We start from the raw sequence: 19,497 nt of genomic DNA on the forward strand, positions 1-19,497 counted from the left end.
ATCTAGCAGTTAAAAAAATATGTAGGCATTTAAAACATACCAGACCACAGACCACGGGAAGTGGGTTTATTTTCATGTATTTGCAGAGAGATTTTCCCAGTCAGATGGCATCAGAACAATTCTCTCCATTGTTCTCTCCACAGGCTACAGTACTTCCTGTGGGAGATGTGAATGTTGGGTGGTATGGTCTTATCTCCCTGTCATTACCAACACTTCCCTAATCTTTTCTTTATCTGATTTTGTTCCCCACAGAGCCCACTTCCTTGAAGGTGTCTTCACTGCTGAAAAGCTCAAGAAGTACGGGCCAGAATTACCCACTCTCAACCCACAGACCAGATGGCAGATAAACACCACGAGTGGCGTAAGGCTTTCTTACATAAGAAATGTACCAATCCCAAATTTAACTGCTGAGGGGCTGCTGTTCCCAGTGGGGAGCCTGGGTGGGACACTGGTGCCCTCAAACGCAGGCATCTTTCACAAACTGTACCCAGATTAATCATGAGCAGCCTTGAATGAACAATTCCTAAACCAGGACAACAATGTATTTGTTTTGTACTTGCTTTGCACTTCCTGATCCTTTTGCTTCTCCCTCTGGTTCTTGTGCAGGTATTGACCATCCAGAATGCAACTGTAGTTGTGAGTGACATCCCTGCCAGCAATGGCATCATCCATGTCCTCAGCAAGGTATGTCAGTACACGTGGCACTGGGAAATGCTGCAGTTGTAGCAGCAGGCCTGTGCAGCAGCCTCTGTTACAGGGCCAAGGAGGAACACATGTCTGGATGGTTAGGAAAGGATATAAAGGCAAAATATATGAGGTTATCACAAGGTCCTGACAGATGTTTCCTGTGCCGCAGTGTTCAATGTTTAAAACATTTGTCTCCAAGACCAGTGGGAGGAGAGTTCCCCTCCTCTTGGCTGGTAGAAGAGTTCAGGCTATTGCAGGACTGTGCAAACTGAGGCCTTTTAATTGCCTTTCTTGCAAGCAGGGCAGGAGTGCAGTGAGATTCCCCTCAGCCCCTTGCTCAGCCTTGCTCTGTACCTGCTTTTTCCACAGGTTTTGTTGCCGTCCCCAGCAGATATCCCCCCGAGCCCTCCTGGTCTGCAGGAGCAGCTCAGCACTGTGCCCTCCTTCAGCACATTCCAGGAGTTGCTAGAGGTAAGCACTCGAGGTGAGCACAGCTGTCACTGTCACAGCAGTCTTTGGAGCAAATGCCACCTACCCCTGTACTGGGGGAGATAAATTTGGGCTGCCTGGTAAGAAAGGGAGATTGTGTGTGTCCTACATAAAGCTTTTGAGCAGCCAGAGTTGCATAATTGCAGTGAGATCTCTAGATCACTGCCATGTGTTACAGTGGAAGATGACCTGTCACTGCAGGTGCTCTGATGTCTGTACAAGGCAGAGAAAACCAGAATAAAGAGAAGGTTTTTTCATAGCTGGGAAGCTGCTCTTATGTCAGCCAGGACAAGGAGCAAGTAATCAGATGTGTATGGCTGAGTAGAAGTTGTACATCCCATTTTCAAGCTTTTCCTCTCGCCTTTGTAATTGATCTCACATGTGGTTTGGGTTTTAGTGAGTACAAGGGTAATTGCTAATGTTACTGTTTGACATTTTTAGGAGTACCAGCTCATTGGGAAAGTTGAGTCCTCTGAACAATACACAATTTTTGTTCCTGGAAATAACTCCATTGAGGAATACTGCCGTGCTGCCAATGTCACCCAGCTGGTAAGCTCACTGCTTGTGTATGTGTTGTGGTGGGTTTAGGGGCAGGTACACTGACAAATAGTAAACAAGCTCAGGGATTTCAGCATGCATAGGAGATGAATATCTGATGCTAAAATCTGGGAGAAATGTGGCAGAGAAATTAGAGGATTTCCAGGGGTGTTGCAGTGGACCTGAAAAGAATATTTGGACCCCAAGGGCAGAGTAAATTAGTATGTGCATGAATGCCACAACATCTTCCACTTCCTGGCTGGCTGTGGCAATTTTCAGATTTCTGAAAGGTTCCAAAAAACATTAATGGGTTCATCAAGTATCAGAATCATTAAGTGTGATCAGTCATCTGTTACAGAGAGGTACTAGGCTCTGTGGGCTTAATTAGCCATTACAGGTGCTTAGGAACATGTCTTATGCCATACCTCTGACAGAATTTAATCTAGGAAGTCAAAAGACTCCAAAACTTTGTATTTTTGTGGATTTAGGACAATGAAACAGTGCAGTACCACATTATTCTGGGAGAGAAGCTCTTGCCTGCAGACTTGAGAAGTGGAGTTCATAAGAACAGCATGTTAGGGCTCTCCTACTGGCTGATGTTTTACCAAAACAGCACTCAGGTAAGGGAGGCAGGTGGTTCTGGATTGACCTATCACTTCCTAAGGCTGGTGACCCAATACTCCCATTTCTCTTTTGCACACCCTCACAATTTTACTGCTGGACTGTCTTGGAGCTGCCAAGCAATCCATGCAAAGGAGTTGAAGCTTATTGTCTCAGCTGCTATCTCCTCCTTTGCAGAAGTTTGTCAATAACATTCCTTTGGATGGGAAGTCCTTTGAGACGAGGAATGGCATCCTGATTGGGGTGTCCCAGGTGCTCCAGATCCAGAAGAATCGCTGCACTGCCAATACCACCACTATACTGAGGGTAATGCTGATGTCCAAGGAGCTGACACCATTTCACAGGGTTCCTCCACCTGCTGAACCAAACTGATGGGTAACAGACAACCTTCCTTGGCTGCCCTCATGGATGAGGCAGTAGCTTGTGGTGTAACCCCAGATGAGCCTCATGAAATGGCACACTGTGGAGATTTGGCACCTCCTACCTGAAGATTCTGTATATCTAATGCAGCTCTTGTGCAGATCATGTTCAGCTCCCTTGCTGAGCCTCCCAAATACTCAGCTGTGGAAGGAAAATCCAGCCCAATTTTTGCATGCCATGACCACAAGCTCCCTTAGAAAATGCTCCCTGCTTTGCCTGGGAGTCATGGCCAAAAGTCCAGCTTGTGGCTCATGGCAATTAAGCACTAAACCTGACGATTGCGCTGTCAGACTACCTGCTACAGAAAAAAACCTATTTGCAGCCTTGTGTGAAGGAACCCCAGGGCTACAAAAATCCCTGAGATTCAGGAAAGGTGTGGCATATGATCTCTTATTTGGTGTTTTGAACCACAGAGATAAAAACATCTTTGTCCCAGGCAGCAGCCTGTAGAGCAGCATTTGCAATTCAAGATTAGTGTCCTGGTGTGATGTGGGTGAGGGCACACCGGTGACTTGTCCTGTTCTCTGTGCCCTAGTCAAGGTGCGGCAAGTGCGACAAGGGGATCAAGTGTCCTGCTGGATCAGTTCTTTTGGTGAGTCTTGGATTCATGGGACAGCTCACAGAATGGTTGCAGATAATGCTTTGAGATCCTTTTATTGCTCTATAGGTGTCACCTTGATACCTGAAAAAATGTGCCCTTGAGTCCTCTGTGGCTCATCCATTGCCAAGATTTGCAAAAAAAAAAGCAGAAACCAAGGGAGAGTTACACAGGCAAAACATGGACATGAATCATGAAGCTCCACCCTGAGTGGCACCAGGTTTTGCCTGAATTTCAGGAGCCCTTTCGTTTTCCCACTTAACAGGGAAGAAGAACTGTCTTTTTTAAAATTTTATTTTATTTTGTCTTTGACTATTTTGGGATTATCATCAAGGAAAGCCAATTTAAGGGTGCCTGTAGCAATTTCCCTGTCTGGACCATTGGTTTGTTCATGCAGATGGGCTGGTTGTGCCTGCAGCTTGTTTGTGAGTGAGTGGCAAACATATCCAGAGAGGAAAATAACTAAGCATTTAATTTCCATGCTGGCTGTGAAATGCCTAGCAGCTACATCTGGCTTTTTAGGCCTTGCTGCTTTACCCTATACCCAAAAATTCCCAATTCTTTTCTTCTCAGTATGCAGACTAATGTGTACCATGGGTTTGGCAGGTAAAAAAAGACTCTGTGTGGTGACTTCACATCCAGAGATGCTTCATTGGTGTCAGCTCTGGATAGTTCAGATTTTTAGGGCTATTCCTGTCAGATACAAAGCAAGAACACTGCCACGTGCACAAAAATTTACACTATTTGTCTAAATATTATAATGTCTCCTAAGTGTGTCTATGTTGATTATATCCTCAGGAGCCCCTTGGAAGAGGGAATCTCGCTAAATGCAGATTGCGCTCTGCGGGTGCAGGAACAACGGGCTGCCACTTCACCTGTGCAAAAGTTTCTCTGGTGAGCAAAACACCTGCCTCTGATTCATTTTGGCAAAAGCAAGATAGATGGGTGTGAGAAGCACAGCCATGGGAGTGCAGGCTGTGCTGAAATCCTGGCTGTGTTTGTGCCATCGCATAGCTGAGACTGGGGCTGTCTGGGAATCGCTCTCTGTCAGGAGGTGGAGGGCACTGGAACAACAAAAGATCTGCAGAAATGTCTGCACCTTGATGGATTGGGATCTGCTGCTTCAGTATTGTTGCTCTGGGTTTTGTCCTGCAGAGGAAGAGAAGGAGTTGAATGTTTGCAGTCTGGTTTCCTAAGGAAATGAGGCATGAGTGATGGTATTCTGCTTGTGCCTGTGCCTTCCCAAATAACTGATGACTCATTGGAGCCAAACCAAAGGGAGGGGCAGAAGGTCTCACACCTCATGTTGTGTGTGTTAGGGCCTCTACCAGTTTTGTGAAAATGGGTTGCTGGAAGAAAACACTTAAAGAGAAGATGGTAAAAGAAAGGTTTGTGTGAATTGACATCTTATAGGTGTTGCAGCATCACTTGGAAAGTTTAGAGGGAATGGGAAATTGAAAAGGGAGAAGAGGAGTTAGACTTACTGTACTCACGTAGAGTTTCAGTCAGCACTTGTACCTCATTTGGCACTTTTGTATTGTTTCATTAGATGTTGTTTCTCATCATCTGTAATGTCTAACTTTGTCCTGTCATGATTTTCTTCCCTCCATGGGTAGACGCAGACAGAAGTGAGAGCAGTTAAATCAGGTTTTGGAACAAAATCACCTCCTGCCAGAGCCTCTCTCTGCTCTGAGGACACAGGCAGGAGACAGGCTGGAGGGGCACAGGATATTTCAGTTACTCACCAAAGGGCCCCTGTTTCTCAAGGGCAGTGCAGACCTTTACATGAAGCTCTGGACAACAGAGCATCTCATTTCAGGCTTCACTCCATCCTACCTGTTCCTTCCATGTGCTGTCAGAAATTATGGCTGTCACACAGAGAGGGGAACCGAGCTGTGCCGTGTCTGTGTGCACAGGATGGCTCACCCCGGCTTGTTCCTGTTGGTTTTCCAGACGTCCGTCTGCTGCCCCGGCTACTACGGGCACATGTGTGAGATGTGCCCCGGGAAGCCGGGCCGGTGGTGCTCGGGGAACGGGGAATGCCAGGATGGGCTCCAGGGCAGCGGGGAGTGCCGGTGCCTGGAGGGCTTTCACGGCACCGCCTGCGAGATGTGTGAAGTGGGACGGTTCGGAGCCGACTGCAAATCAGGTGACGCTGTGACAGCTTCGCTCTGTCAAACTGCTTGTAAGGGCAGAAAGGTGGACGCGTCTCACCTCTCAGGGGGGGTGGTGGGAGAGCAGAAAGGTGCCAAGACTCTGAGACAGGCAAATGGCTGCCAGATCTCTGAGACAGAGACAGCAGGAGTGAGCACCTGGGGCCAGCCAGAGGAGTGGCCCCATTTGGCATCCTCAAACCAAGCATGTGCTGTGCTGTGCTGCTGTTCCTGCTGCCACCCAAACTACAGCAAACACAGGCAGGTGATCTCCTCCTGGGCTTTTTGGCCTGGCAGTGAGGGATCAAGAGCTGATACTCCTGTGACTTTTTCTTTTGATACTCTTGATAGCAGTTTGATGAGTTGGATTAGTAACAGAGCAGACGATGAAATGGCAGCAAGGCTCTGCTGGTGAGCCCTGGCTGGTTTGGTTTGACAGTGGTGTTTGTACTTCCCCTGCAGAATGTGCCTGTGACAATGGCATTTGTAACGACGGACTGCGAGGGGACGGGAGCTGTGAGTGCTTCCCGGGCTGGACGGGCCCCACCTGCCAAGAAAGTACGTGAGTGTGAGGGGCCCCTGGTGTACCAGTGGCAGAGAAATCTGAGGGATCCTATCGAGTTTTCAGAGCAGCTCTGGCTGCTCTGACCACAGAGTCACATGTACTCTGCATTCCCCCAAAACATTTGCAGACTCTGCTTTCTCATTCCTGCACACAAGCTGCATTTGCTGTGACTTCCCCAACCATACACAAGCCCTTGAGTTATTTTGGTAAACCAAGAAAAGCCTACCCCTGTTTCTACCTCCACTGAGGCTAGAGGCACCTCAGAAACAGCCTCTTGCTCTGGGAGAGAAATGAGAGCTTCCAGCCACATTGGGTTGGTCATGACTCCTGTTGCTTTCCTAAGAAGGTGTCAGGGCTTGATTTGAATTTTCAAAAGGCCCCAGTGTGTTTGCTGAGCTGCTTTTTCTGCTCACACATTGAGTCACTCAGGTGAGCTCAGGCCGTGGTGTGCAGTCTTCAATAAATCTGTCATTGTGTGTCAAAATAATACGTTGAAGATGGATTTGGGATTTTGATTAGCATTTGGATGAGGAGAAACCTGAGCTTCTAAATACCTTGAGATTTTAAAGGTTTGCACATAAGGGTTGATTTTATTGTGAATTTAGAAATAGAAATCAAGCAGAGCTGTCCTATCTAGTGTAAATGTCAAGCATGAAAGCAGTTCATCTTTTGCTTCAAAAGGGCCAAAGCCAAATGGCTCTGTGTTCTGGGTTAACAAGGTTTCAGTCCTTGTTTTGTTCCGACCAGTGCAGAGGCCACACAGATAAAATCAAGTTGAACCATTAGCTCAGACAGAGAACATCAAATTCACTCCCTTGCAAAGTGCTAAAACATAAATCCCATGAGATTTTCCTGCTGCCGCATAGGACAAGAGAGTTAGCATCACTCCTGGTTTGCAGGCTCCTTTTCTCTAGATGGCAGAAATGGCCCAGCTGAAAATTCCAAGTTATATTTGTATTTTCTCTTGCAGGAATCAAGATTGACTTATGCAATAACACTTGCCATCAAATGGCCAAGTAAGTGCAGAAGAGGGGCTGAGTCATCCATGTGTGTTTGTGTGAGTTTTACACAGAGGTGATTCAGGCTTAGGGTTTGGCAGAGGGCTGGCAGAAGGTGCCTATTCATCAAAGATGCAGAATTGTCAGTTCCTTTCTGGGAACTCTCTTTGGACCTGAGCCACATGTAGTCTCCCCAAGGATTTTGTCTGTCCAGGCATAAATCCATTCTAAGTTCCTTCAGCATGAGTGGATGGCAGAAAGCAGAGATTCCAAGGTACTCCAAGGCTGCCCTTATTCATGGAGCAAGTCAACCAGCCATTTACAAGCTCTTTCTGCCCTGCCAAGGAATTAAACAGGGATGGAATGTCTCCCCCATGCTCCCTTTTCCATCCATTATCCTGACTCCTTTTTTAGGCAGGGACCCTGCCATCCCCCTTGCACCCTGCAGAAGCCCATGGGTGTGGTGAGGGTGCACTGTGGGAGGCCTGGGCTGGACACCAGGTCCTGCCCAGCATGACTGGAGTGTTTGGAGCTGTAAAGGAATACCTGGAATGTGCCTCCTGTGGTCTCTTGCATGTGCCAGATTTGAACAGTGCTTCCCACCAGCTGAGCAAATCGGGAGGTGTTTATCAGCCAGTGATTGTTTATCCCTGTCTTGTTTCAGCTGCCTCAACAGTTCCACAGATTCCCAACCGACCTGCATCTGCTCCGCTGGATACACAGGGAATGGGACCCACTGCACAGGTGGGTCCAGCAAACACAAGGTGAAATAAATGGCAGGAAGCTGCCAGAGGAAAGATCACTCAAGCTCCTCTTGTTTTTGGTCACAGAAATAGATCCCTGCACTATTGACCACGGTGGCTGCTCCGTGCACGCTGTGTGCACCAAAGTGTCCCCAGGGGAGAGAACCTGTGCTTGCAAGGAAGGCTATGCTGGGGATGGGACACTCTGCATGGGTGAGTGCTCAGGCTGTGTTTTGGGAGTAGCAGAGAAGCAGCATCAATACTGAGGGGAATTTCAGACTAAAACACCAGAGTTTTGGTCTCAGACAAAAAGATTCCTGCAAGGTTTCCTGCTCTTATGCATGTCATGGAGAGGCCCAGGGACAGAGGGTGAGGGCAGTCTCCCACAGTGGTGCTCTGGGTGAAGATGGAGCTAGGGGGAGTCCAGTCCTCTCATATTCTTTAAAGTACACGCAGACAGGCTTGGAATTTTCTGTGGCAGATATGTCACAACTCAGAGACCCATATGTGTCAGGAGTAACTTTGCAGTTGCACCCTATTCCTTTGCTATCACAAGACACTTTCCCAAGAAACTGTTCCCCAAGCTGGAAAAGTTCTCCCTGTTGTTTTCCCAAAACCTCTTTGGATCACCAGTTCCCAGCTGCCTTGAGCAGCCCTCAGCAATAACTTGACCTTTTTGTTTTGCTGCAGAAATTGATCTCTGTCTGGAAAGCAATGGGGGCTGCCACACCCATGCAGAGTGCATCAAAACAGGCCCAAAGAAGGTGAGTGTGTGAAGTGGATGTCAATGTTATCATGGAAGTTGTCACAGCTGTCACTAGAGACAGTTCTGTCCATGGCAGTGCCCTGCTTTGTGCTTACTCCTTTCCATGCAGAGAAAGTTCCTTGGAAGAGCATGAAAACATTGCTGTTTCCATGAGAGCAGATGGCTTTGCTGGCCAGAGGCTGAAGGCAGTCCTGGGTTATATTTGTTGTGGACACAAGCTTGGTTATTCATGGAGGCAGCAATGGTTGCTACACCACATGCCTCCTGTCCAGGGCAGCCCGTGTGTGTTTCCTTTATTTGGTCCAAGTTTGAGCCCAAGGCTCTGTTCTCCCTCCAGGTCGCCTGCAACTGCCTGCCTGGTTACAGTGGGGATGGTGTGAGCCACTGCAACCCCATCAACTTGTGTGAACAGGTATGTCAGCATTGGGCTGCTTCCAGAGGTGAAGGCCACAGCCTGGGAGTGTTCCTTTCTCCCAGGAGTTAACAGCAGGAACAGTGTTAGCCTGGTTGGTTGGAACTGAAGTTTGGCTTTTCCACATACTGAAGGATTTCCTTGTGTGTTTGGTCTCCATTGCCTCCTGCAGTCACTTGCAGTTGTGTCTGTCACCCAGCATTCCCTCAGGGTGGGAAGAGGGACATAGGGTTGGAGGCATGTGGGCTTTTTCCTTTGTGTCCATTTTGTGTGGGATGTGCTCAAAATCCTCAGAGTGTTCTGTGCTCATGGGCATCACTGCCATGTCAAACTGTCCCTCTGAATCAGGGGCTTTGTCATGGACCCTGTGTTCCAAAGTGAGGTGTAAAAGTCTTATTTCATGGGAGGATTTGGTGCTGGGGAGCCCTTGAGAATTTGGGTGAGGTTTATTCTAAGGCACTAAACATGGGGGAGGGATGGTTTCCTTTCACTGGGCTGGATGGAGTTTGCAGCTCCCACACGCCAGCAGCAGTTCAGGTGCTGGGAGAAGCCCCTCCAAGCAGCCTTTTTCTTTCCCTGCCAGAACAATGGAGGCTGCAGCCCCTTTGCGCTCTGTAAGTACACAGGCCCTGGCACTCGGAACTGCACCTGCTCCTGGTACAACATTGGAGATGGCTTCACCTGCCGTGGCAAAATGCATCAGGTGAGAGGCCTGTGCTGCACCTTCTGTGTCCCCTGCCCTGCAGCAAAACCACTCCCTCCTCTCAGATCTTGGGGTCACATTGACACGTGTGTGGTGTGGGAGAGGAGACAGGTGCTTTGAGCAACCTCTCCATAAATCATAGGTGTGTTTGGTGTGCCAGCTATGGGACATGGCAAAGTGACTTTGCTCCAAAGGGAAGGAGCACTCTACTGCTGTCAGCAACATTGGCCATACCTCCAGGGGACTGCTTGCTTCATGTCATAAACAAATGGGAGTGATCCTGTTTTTTCCCAAGACAACTCACTTCTGCCCAGTGGGATGAGGGCAGGTGTCCCCTGAGGCCATGCCAGGACTTGGGGCCCAGCCTGGAGGGCAGCAGTCTGTGTCCAGTTCTCTGCCAGTACAATGGCTGTCCTTGGGCAAACTGGTGACCTTTTCAGGCAGTGGCAAATAAAGCAGTGCCCACAGCAGAGCCATGAGAAAAGAGGTGGACTGTGTGTGCCTCTGCTCTTACTGAAAGTCAATGTGGTGAGGAGAGAGAGTTTCTCTTCTAGGGTGTGTCTGCCCTCTGGACAGCATCCCAGAACTGGTAGTGGCAGCACAGTGAGATTAAAGCAGGGATTTTGTGAAGCACTCAAGGTGTCCCATGAGCACAGGGCAGTTACGCATGAGAGGTGGTGCAGGACCAGCAGCTTTCATCTTCTGGTCACTCCATCCTGCAGCACTCATGAATGGTGCAGGCAGAGCTCACTGCAGCATCCATGTCACCTGTGCCTGCAGAGCTGGGGAGGGAGGGAGGGCAGATACTGTGATGTGCCAGGAGAACTGCTGTCTCTTGGGGTGGGAGAGTGACCCAGAGTGGAAGGAGCAGGTCACTGTGCTGGTTGGGGATGAACCAGTGGAAGGGACCCTGCTAACACCAGCTGATTCCCTTTGTTTAAGGAGCTTGGAAGGATTCCGGAAGCATCCATGTTCTTTAGGATGATACAGGTTGGTGACAGCTTTGTCCTTGTCTGTGTAGTAAATCCCACCTAGAGCTTTCTGCAAAGGGTCTTGCTAACTGGAACAATGTTTTCTGCTTCTCTTCCCACAAATGCTCTTCTGACACAGGCAGAAAGCATCAAAGAGCTCAGTGGGGCAGGGCCTTTCACTGTCTTCGTCCCACAGACAGACTTCATAGGAAACAGCACAGTGGTAAGTGCCCTCCCATGCCAACAAACAAACTCTGTCGGGTGTTTGACAGCTCCAGTTTGTGGCAATGTCCCCCTGGGACTGCTCCGCCCAGTGAACCAAGGCTAAGGGGCTGTACCATGGAGAGTTACACTGATGTTCTCCATCAGTGTAAAAGCAGAAGTTTGGAGGCGTCCCACTGAGGAGACAACCTGGACAGGGGTGGACATATCTCCTCTTGTTGGAGATGATGTCTTGTGGGCCTCAGAAGCACTGTGCTGGATGACTGGTGTGTGGGGCCCTTGGTGCCCATGGGGCTGGTAACAACAAGGCTCCCACGCATCTGTGACTGACCCCTTACTCCTTCTCAGGAATAAGAGAATGGCAGCTTTTTGGTGTCAGTGTGATGGAATATCCTGACCCCATCACTGACTAGTCAAGCTGGTTGAAATTTCCCAAAGCTCTCAAATGGTTTTGTGCCTTCAGTGTGTTTTGGGGGGACCATGTTCCCTTCAGGGATGAGTCAGAGGGAACTCAGGCAGTCCAGGTCTCCCTCTTTGGGGCTGGGGGCCCTGTGTGCAAGGCAAAGTGCCCTAGTGTGACCTCACTGTGTTTTCTGTCTGCAGTTTGAGGAGTGGAAGAGCAGAGGCCTCCTCCGGGAGCTGCTTCGTTACCACATGGTGGGCTGCCAGAAGCTGCTCTCTAGTGACCTGGAAGGCCAGGAGTCCCTTACATCTTTATCTGGCCACAAGATAAAGATCACAGTGAATGAGGTACTTCCCTTTGCTGTCCCATTTGTCAGGATGTCACCTTTCCTGTCGTGTGAAGGCACTGTGGCTGTGGCAGGTGGCCTGCCCGGGCCCACAGCACGGTTCTGGCTGTGCAGGCCTCAGCAGGGCCCCTCTCTCTCAGAATAGCATCACTCTCAACGAGGAAGCCACAGTGCTCACCAGTGACATCGTGGGTGTGAATGGGGTCATCCACTTCATCAACAAGATCCTCATTCCCAGTGACCTGGTGGGCCACAACATCTCAAAGCTCTCACAGGTAAGGCTGGAGCCGTGCCCTGCTCTCAGGGCTGTGCTCAGGGACAGGATCTCTCTCCCAGCAGAGCTGCCTCAGCCCAAAGCTGCCTGGGCTGCTCTTCCTCCCTGTCCCTGCCTGCCCAGGGGTTGTCTGAGGCCGCAGATTTGGCTTGTGAAGGTGACAGCATTTGTGGGATATTTGGAACATAAGGAGCCTTTTCCATCATGAGGGAACAACAGTTCTGGATGTAGGCAGGAGGATCTTGTCCCATGCCAACCATTACACTCCTTTTCCAGCACAGAGCAGGTTGCAGCATGAGTTTGCCAATGTCTCTCAGTGACTCCTTAAGCAAGCATTAGAGGCATATAGAGCCTGCATTTTACAGAATATAACACATTTTCTGTGCAGCACAACAGAGTGCTGGAATTCATCCCAGCTCCTGCCATAGCAGTGTCTATCCAGGATGAATCAGAAAAGTGGTGGCTGCTGAATGCCAGCCCTTTCCAGGCCAAACCATCAGCACGATGGTGACAGAGATAAACTTGTGTTTATGGGGAACCCTGGGTATCAGTTTCTTGCTTTCCTCCCTGTGCAGCAGAACATCACGGAGGTGGCCGAGGCCTTTGGGTACAGCATTTACAGCAAGCTGCTGCAGGTGAGCCGCTGCCCCCGCTGCCCCAGGGAGGTGCTGCGTGCCGGGGCACGGTCACGGTGGGCTCGGGGCTCCCCCCTGGTGTCGCTGTGCTGTCGGGCAGGACGCGGAGCTGCTGCCGCTGCTCGCTAACCCCGTGCACAGACCCTTCACGCTGCTCTGGCCCACGGACGCCGCCTTCAACGCCCTCCCCGAGAGCCGGCAGAAGTTCCTGTACCGCAGGGAGCACCGCGATGTGCTGGCCTCCTACCTCAAAGCACACATCATCAGGGACACCAAGGTAAACGGGACAGCACACAGCTGCCAGGGCCACACGAGGTGCCGCTGTCTGCGGTGGCTGTGTCAGAGAGACCTTGCTGAATACTCTGCTGCCATAGAGCACACAGTGTATCCCTTGTCTTGAGAAGACCCAAAGCTGTTTGAGCACTACAGGCACCTACAGCATCATGGTGAACCTCTGATGGCTGAGCTGAAACCTTCTGTCATCAGCTCCTGGGGAGCTGCAAGGCTCACAAACAGGCTCCTGTGTATAGGGATATGAGTGAGGGGAGAGTCCAGATGGGCAAAGCCAGGCTCTGCTTTTTCACACTGGCCTCTCACTGTGCAGGAACCTGTACCACCCACACCAGCTTCAGGGACTGCCACATGACACCCCTCTGAGGCTGGCCACTGACCCCTGCCCTCACCATGTCTTTACATGAACTGCCAGTTTTGTCAGTCTCTCCTTCACATTCTTCTTTTCCCCTCTTAGATTGTTGCTGGTAACATGCCCCAGGTTGAAATCGTACGATCCATGCGTGGCTCCTTCATCTCATTCAGCTGCAGCAAAGCCCACGTGGTGAGTGTTGGTGACTCCAGGCTTGGCTTCCCATGGAGCAAGTGTCCCTGGGCATGGCCATGGGGCAACTGGTGCTTCTGGCAGGGAGTGGACACAGAGCTGGGGTGCTTGCAGGCTGGAACATCCCCTTCCCTGGCTACAGCTGGGCTGTGGAGAGGCACAAGACATGGCCAGCTGGCAGGGGAGTGCACAGGTGTCTGGTACGTGTACATGAATGTCACAATGACCTGGCTGCATGGTGCCACAACCTTCAGAGAGCATGTGCTGCATGGACAGAGGCCATCCTTAGGAGACGTGGCTGTGAAAAGTGTAAAATGGGAAGGGTGGTCAAGGACACATGCACAGAAATTTTGGAGTTCTTGGAGTGATTAAGAAGCCATGGCAGCCTAAACTGAGGCACTTTTGGGTGGTGCAGCCAGGATGTAGGATGTGCTAGAATCACAAGTTCCTTTCTTCCTGTGTTAGGGGGAGATTCTGCTGGAGAATGGTGACGCCACCATCATCCAGAGGCACATGGAGTTCAATGGGGGCATTGCCTATGGCATTGACAGATTGTTGGAGCCACCAGATCTGGGATCTCGGTGTGACGACTTCACCCTGACTGAGCTGCCGGTGAGCACCTGGGATGGGCTGAATGAGGATCTGGGCCACCCATGCAGCCTGTGCCTGGGAACAGGGACCTCTGGAGGGCTTGCTGCCCTTCCTTGGCAGAGCTCTGAGCAGCCAAGAGAGGCAGCAGCATGTATTGAGTTGTTGTGAGGTTTCTTTCTCCCCTCCACAGGGATCTACAGAGAGCTGTGGACTCTGTGGCTTTGAGCCACCCTGCCCTGCTGGCTCCGTTCAACGGGTAAAGCTCACAGCTTTGTCACCAGGGAGGCCCATAGGTGACAACCCCCATGTGCCCCTCATGTTTTAGCAGCACAATGAAGACTCACCTGTGTGTGGCGAGCCCTTGGCTCAGTCACATGGTCCATGCCTTGCCCTAAGTCATGCAGGAGCTGGGCTGAAAAATATGGGGCCCAGTGGTCTTTGCTGGGTCAGTCCTGTGTGGGTGACAGTGGGGGTGGCCCTGGGTGCTTTACAGCAAAAAAGCTCAACCTGGGAGTGGCTCAGGGATCCCACAATGAGCAGCTTTGGGAGGCAGTGGCTGTACCCCATTGTCAATGCTGGCTTCTGGCACAACCCTGAGGTTCCTCTGGGGCTCCATTGTCACCAGCCAGCCCCAGCATATATTAGGATGCCTCTGTTGCTTGCCATAAAACTGAATGAGTGGCACAAGAAAAGTCAGGGTGAGTTATCAGTGACCAGTGTGGCAATGTCTGTGTTCTGCCTGTTTCCTCACAGGGGGAAACCAAGCGCTGCTACTATTATGGAAGTCAGCTGCAGAGGAACACCTTCCTGTTCCACCACAACTCCCTCCTGCGGCCGGCCTGGCCCCCGCACTCCCCGTGGGACCCCTTCAGGAGACACTTCTCTTCCAGGGGGCCTCTCAGACGAGGCTGCAGGAGGAGCTGCGTGTCCAGCCTCCGGGTCCCGCAGTGCTGTGCCAACCACTATGGCCGGGACTGCCGGGGTAAGAGCCACGCCCTGTCCCGCCCGGCCCTGTCCTCTGCGAGGAGGTGACATTGCTGGTTCAGCACACCCGACATCCACGAGCGTGCTTCCCCAGAGAAGGGTGGGCAAAACCCCAGGCGGGGAGCCCCAGCTTGTAGAGGGTGCAGGAGCAATGCCCTGAGATTATGACAAGAAGTTCCCTTTCCTTGGAGAATTTATCTTGTCTCTGCGAAGAGCCCTGGGCAGTGGGCTGCTGGGGGTAGCTGTCAGGCATGTCACCTCTAGACATTGTCAATTCTCAACCATTCCCTGGCATCTGCCCTCTGTGCCACGGGCAGCTTTCACATCCTTGGGTGAGTCTGCTGTTAGTGTGGGGCAGAACAGCACAGACCCAGCACACCACAGCAGGGCTTCTTCCCAGGCTGGAAGCTGTGCCACATTTGTCCCTCTTGCCCCCATTCCTAAGTTTTCCTGTCATGGGATGTCCCCAGCACTCAGTGCCCAGGCTGCTGAGCTGTCTGTGGTCCGAGCACCCCGTGAGCAGCAGCTCAGGGCACCTGGTGTGGGGTTCGGGGGGTCAGGGGCAAAGGGACCCTCCAGCACAGCGTCCCTTTGTCACCAGAGCCTCACTAATGTGCGCCATTTGCAGCGTGCCCGGGAGGGCTGGAGGCGCCGTGCAACAACCGTGGGACCTGCGATGACAAAATCGGCGGCTCAGGGGTCTGCAACTGCAGCCAGGAGTTCATCGGGACGGGCTGCGAGCTGTGCGCGCCCGGCAGATACGGCCCGGAATGCCGAGGTACCGCGGTTGGGCGGGGCTGGGGCACCGAGCCGGCCGGACAGGGCAGGGCTGGCCTCGGCCCCTCGCAGCGCACGGCTGATAACGCCACAGCATCAGAACCCTCCTCGTTTGTCGAGCACAGCTGAGGGCCCCGGTTTGGGAGAAAGTATTTCACTGTGCTGTGAGCTGGGGGATGCAGAAGCTGTGATGAACTCCGTACAGAAAGAGCACCAGCTGGGTCATGCTCAGCAGGGATCTGTGCCATGTGAGACAAAAGCAAAGAAAGGGAAAAGAGAATCCTCCATCCTCCCATCCCAAACCAGACCTCCATGGGGCCTCAGGAAATGTTTCAGAGTGAGAAACACATTCCAGAAATGCCCAGGGGAGAGGACTGATGGGTACTGTGGGTGCAGAGGCTTCTCTTCCTCTGTGAAGGTCGTGTGTGACAGGGGGCCAGGACTGGCAGGAAGGGATGTGTCAGACTCCTGTGCCCACCTTCACACCTGCCCACAATGCCACATTTCTGCCACGTGGCTGTCCCAGGCCCTTTCACCAAGGCATAAATGCTGTGTTTGTCCATTCCTCACAGAGTGCAACTGTACTGAGAATGGTGTGTGCAATGGAGGCCTACACGGCGACGGCTTCTGCTTCTGTGCCGAGGGCTGGACTGGGGAGCGCTGTGAAACCAGACTGGGTGAGGGGTGCTCAGCCATTCCCTGGGACCCACCTGCTGCTCCCTGGGACCTGCTGCCACATGGCTGCTTTCCTGGGAGCTGTTCAGAAAGATCTCCAAAAAGGAGCTCTGGGTTGTGAGGGTCATCCCAAGATCTGCCACATGCTGTTGAATTTCACAAGGGTTGGGGTGATGAGGAAGGGGCAGATGAGAAAAGCCCTACTGGATCATGAGCAAGTCCCTGGGCTCAGAGGTGCTCCAGGCAGGGCTCGAGGTTGAGGTGAAGATCTGAGGTGTGTTCAATAGAGTAACAAACCTCTGTGTTTGGGCAAGGCATCTGCAGAAGAGAACGGGGAGTGAGAGAGGTGGGAATGTGGGGTGGGTGGCCTGAGGCAGAGGCCGGTGGTGGCAGCCGTGCCCGTGTCCCAGCCCTGCGGTCACTGTGGGCCGGGTGTGTTCTGGTTTCAGTGGTGACACCCACCTGCTCTCCCCCGTGCCACGCCCAGGCCGCCTGCCGCGCCGGGAACCTCTGCGAGTGCGACCTGCACTACGAGGGGGACGGGAGGACCTGCTCAGGTACGGGCTGGGCTGCAGGGGGGCGGACACGGGGCAGGACAGCAGGTGACCGTCTGCCGATGGCCACGTTGGGCTGATAGCCGGCAGGACAGCCAGGCTGACCCCCAGGACACCTCATGAGATGGTTTAGTTTACCCAGGACTTCCCTCCCGCAGTGATCGACATGTGCAGCCAGGACAACGGGGGCTGTGCCCGGCACGCACAGTGCTCGCAAACGGGCGTGAACGTGTCCTGCGCCTGCAGCCCCGGCTACCGAGGGGACGGCTACATCTGCGAGCCCATCGACCGCTGTGCCGACGGCAGGAACGGGGACTGCAGCGAGCACGCCCTCTGCATCAGCACCGGCCCGGTGAGCGCGGCCCCGAGGGCCGGGGACACCGTGTGCCTGGGAGCGCCCAGCTGGGTGCCCGGGGACAGCCCTGTGACAGTGTCCCCCCTCCTGCAGTCCCCTGCCCCTCCTCTCCGGTGCCCTCAGGGGCTGTGCTCATCCTGGGGGTGCTTACCAGGGAGGGGCTGTGCTGCTGTGACAGTTCTGGGGCTGAGGCCATTCCCCCCACTCTTCTGTCTAAGGAGCAAAAGCTGTGTCAGTTGTGTCATTCCTGGGCTGGTTTGGGGGCTCCTGGATGGTCCTTCAAGAACAATGCTGGCTATTTTTGCAGAAGAACCAAAGCTGATCACCACAGGCCAGAAGATAGGCAAGGACTCCATGTGACATTGCCTGGGTGTGGGGGTAGCACAAGGCCATGTGGCCTTTCACAGCTCTGTCTCAGCCTCAGGAGGCTGTAGAGGCATTCTGAGGGCTCATCCCCATCCCCACAGGGATGCAAGGATCCCCAGTGTGTTTGCACTCACACAATTGCCCTCCTTCCCTTTGCTGCAGAACGAGCGGCGCTGCGAGTGCAAGCAGGGCTATTTTGGTGACGGGATCCAGTGCCTGGAGGTGGCTGTGCCCCCCACAGACCGGTGCCTGGAATCCAACGGGCAGTGCCACCGCGAGGCCATCTGCACTGACCTGCACTTCCACGGTGAGTGTGTGCTCAGCCCTGCTGGCCAGGGACTGTGCTCCATGGAGAGGCCACATTCCCTCATCCTCCACCTCTGGCCTGGAGCTCCCCTCAGGAGAGCTGCAGGGTGGGATGGCCAAGGGGACAGGGGCTCATCTCTGTAGCTTTCACATTTTCCTACATGTCATATGGGAAGGGTGAGCCATGGAGCTTGTCTGCTCCATGTGACGTGGCCTCTGGTGGCAGTGGCTCCCGTGTGGGAGGTGAGAAGCTCAGAGGAAGCCTCTCCCTCACTCATGCCCTGTCCACATCCCACCTCCTTGGCAGTGCTGCCCATGGTCACACACGTGGCTGCCCAGGGAGGTGGCTCAGTGTGCCCTGTACTGATGCTCCTGGGCTCTGGTATTTTGCAGATAAGACCATGGGTGTGTTTCACCTGCAGTCACCCCGAAAAAAGTACGACTTCACCTACGAGCAGGCTCAGGCAGCCTGTGCTGCAGAAGGTGCCTCCCTGGCCACATTCCAGCAGCTGGGAGCAGCGCTGCAGGTCAGGGCAGGGATGGCTCTGTGTCCTCATGGGGCTGGGACAGGCCATGCATCTCCCAGGGCCTGGGCCAGCCCAGGGGGAACATGTGGGTGGGGCCTCTCAGCCAGGCCCTGTTGCTCCATCTACATCCATGAAACAGGAGGGCTGGTGGGTCTTGCCAGGCACACTGGGATGGGACTTGTGACCATGCCCAACACTTTGGGTGCTGGGGGTATGGTGGGTGAGGTACAATGGGAATCTTCATTGGGGCAGAAAATCTGGGGCGGAGCTATTTTTAACCTAATAATTGGTTTTCCTCTTCTAGATGGGATTCCATCTGTGCTTGGTGGGTTGGCTGGACAATGGCACAGCTGGATACCCCACAGCCTACCCCAACCCCAGCTGTGGGGCCGGCCATGTGGGCATTGTGGACTACGGCTCCCGAAGCAACCTGAGCGAGACCTGGGATGCGTTCTGCTACCGGGAGAAGGGTGAGGGTGCCAGCACTCCCCTGGGGACAGTCCTGTGTCAGGGCAGCAGGCAGGAACTGCCCTGGAGCGGGGCAGGCGGGCACAGCCCATGGCCTCTCCCCATGGCCATGTCCAGAGGGAATGTGATGAGGGTACCAGAAATCAAAAGGTGCTTGGTGCAGCCAGCACTGGCAATCCCATCACAGCCTGGTGTTCCTTTGCAGACGTGACCTGCAGCTGCCGTGACGGCTTTGTGGGAGATGGGTACTGGTGCAGTGGGAAACTGCCTGATGTGCTCGCAGACCAGGAACGCTTCTCCACCTTCTATTCCGTAAGCAACGCTCTCCTGGTGCTGCAGGAGCAGCCAGGCAGGGAGGGAGCAGCTGGGAAGGGAGGAGTTGGTGTTTGGGCTGTCTGCAAGGCAGAGGCTACAGACACAGAGGGGGTTTCTGTCCAGGGCTGGGGGGTTCCTGGGCTGGGGAAGGGGATGGCATTGTGCTGCCAGCAATGTGCTGATGGGGAAGATCTCCCATCT

The 19,497-nt window shown here is 52.9% G+C and overlaps 1 protein-coding gene across 5 annotated transcripts in view; it reads left to right on the forward strand.

Annotated features, from left to right (window-relative positions):
- STAB1 (stabilin 1) overlaps nt 1-19,497 on the forward strand; it is a 52,417-nt gene that overhangs the window by 31,325 nt on the left and 1,595 nt on the right. For 4 of the 5 annotated variants that reach the window (XR_012582251.1, XM_074549984.1, XM_074549985.1 and 1 more), the window contains 34 exons: nt 253-361; nt 607-684; nt 1,057-1,158; nt 1,618-1,725; nt 2,202-2,333; nt 2,512-2,640; nt 3,290-3,346; nt 4,151-4,246; nt 5,306-5,501; nt 5,968-6,063; nt 7,041-7,086; nt 7,733-7,812; nt 7,899-8,024; nt 8,502-8,575; nt 8,915-8,989; nt 9,573-9,692; nt 10,635-10,682; nt 10,803-10,886; nt 11,489-11,635; nt 11,775-11,909; nt 12,484-12,543; nt 12,644-12,820; nt 13,292-13,378; nt 13,844-13,990; nt 14,160-14,225; nt 14,723-14,951; nt 15,582-15,731; nt 16,303-16,407; nt 16,855-16,962; nt 17,118-17,311; nt 17,843-17,987; nt 18,380-18,513; nt 18,818-18,983; nt 19,187-19,293. Coding sequence is in view for 4 of the 5 variants with exons in the window: in XM_074549984.1 (XP_074406085.1) it covers nt 253-361; nt 607-684; nt 1,057-1,158; nt 1,618-1,725; nt 2,202-2,333; nt 2,512-2,640; nt 3,290-3,346; nt 4,151-4,246; nt 5,306-5,501; nt 5,968-6,063; nt 7,041-7,086; nt 7,733-7,812; nt 7,899-8,024; nt 8,502-8,575; nt 8,915-8,989; nt 9,573-9,692; nt 10,635-10,682; nt 10,803-10,886; nt 11,489-11,635; nt 11,775-11,909; nt 12,484-12,543; nt 12,644-12,820; nt 13,292-13,378; nt 13,844-13,990; nt 14,160-14,225; nt 14,723-14,951; nt 15,582-15,731; nt 16,303-16,407; nt 16,855-16,962; nt 17,118-17,311; nt 17,843-17,987; nt 18,380-18,513; nt 18,818-18,983; nt 19,187-19,293 (3,913 nt within the window). In the remaining variant the exon portion in view is untranslated. The remainder of the gene's footprint in view (nt 1-252; nt 362-606; nt 685-1,056; nt 1,159-1,617; nt 1,726-2,201; nt 2,334-2,511; nt 2,641-3,289; nt 3,347-4,150; nt 4,247-5,305; nt 5,502-5,967; nt 6,064-7,040; nt 7,087-7,732; nt 7,813-7,898; nt 8,025-8,501; nt 8,576-8,914; nt 8,990-9,572; nt 9,693-10,634; nt 10,683-10,802; nt 10,887-11,488; nt 11,636-11,774; nt 11,910-12,483; nt 12,544-12,643; nt 12,821-13,291; nt 13,379-13,843; nt 13,991-14,159; nt 14,226-14,722; nt 14,952-15,581; nt 15,732-16,302; nt 16,408-16,854; nt 16,963-17,117; nt 17,312-17,842; nt 17,988-18,379; nt 18,514-18,817; nt 18,984-19,186; nt 19,294-19,497) is intronic. The other variant, XM_074549987.1, reaches the window with a different exon arrangement.

This window comes from Zonotrichia albicollis, chromosome 12 (genome assembly GCF_047830755.1).
Source record: "Zonotrichia albicollis isolate bZonAlb1 chromosome 12, bZonAlb1.hap1, whole genome shotgun sequence".
Classification (NCBI taxonomy): domain Eukaryota; kingdom Metazoa; phylum Chordata; class Aves; order Passeriformes; family Passerellidae; genus Zonotrichia; species Zonotrichia albicollis.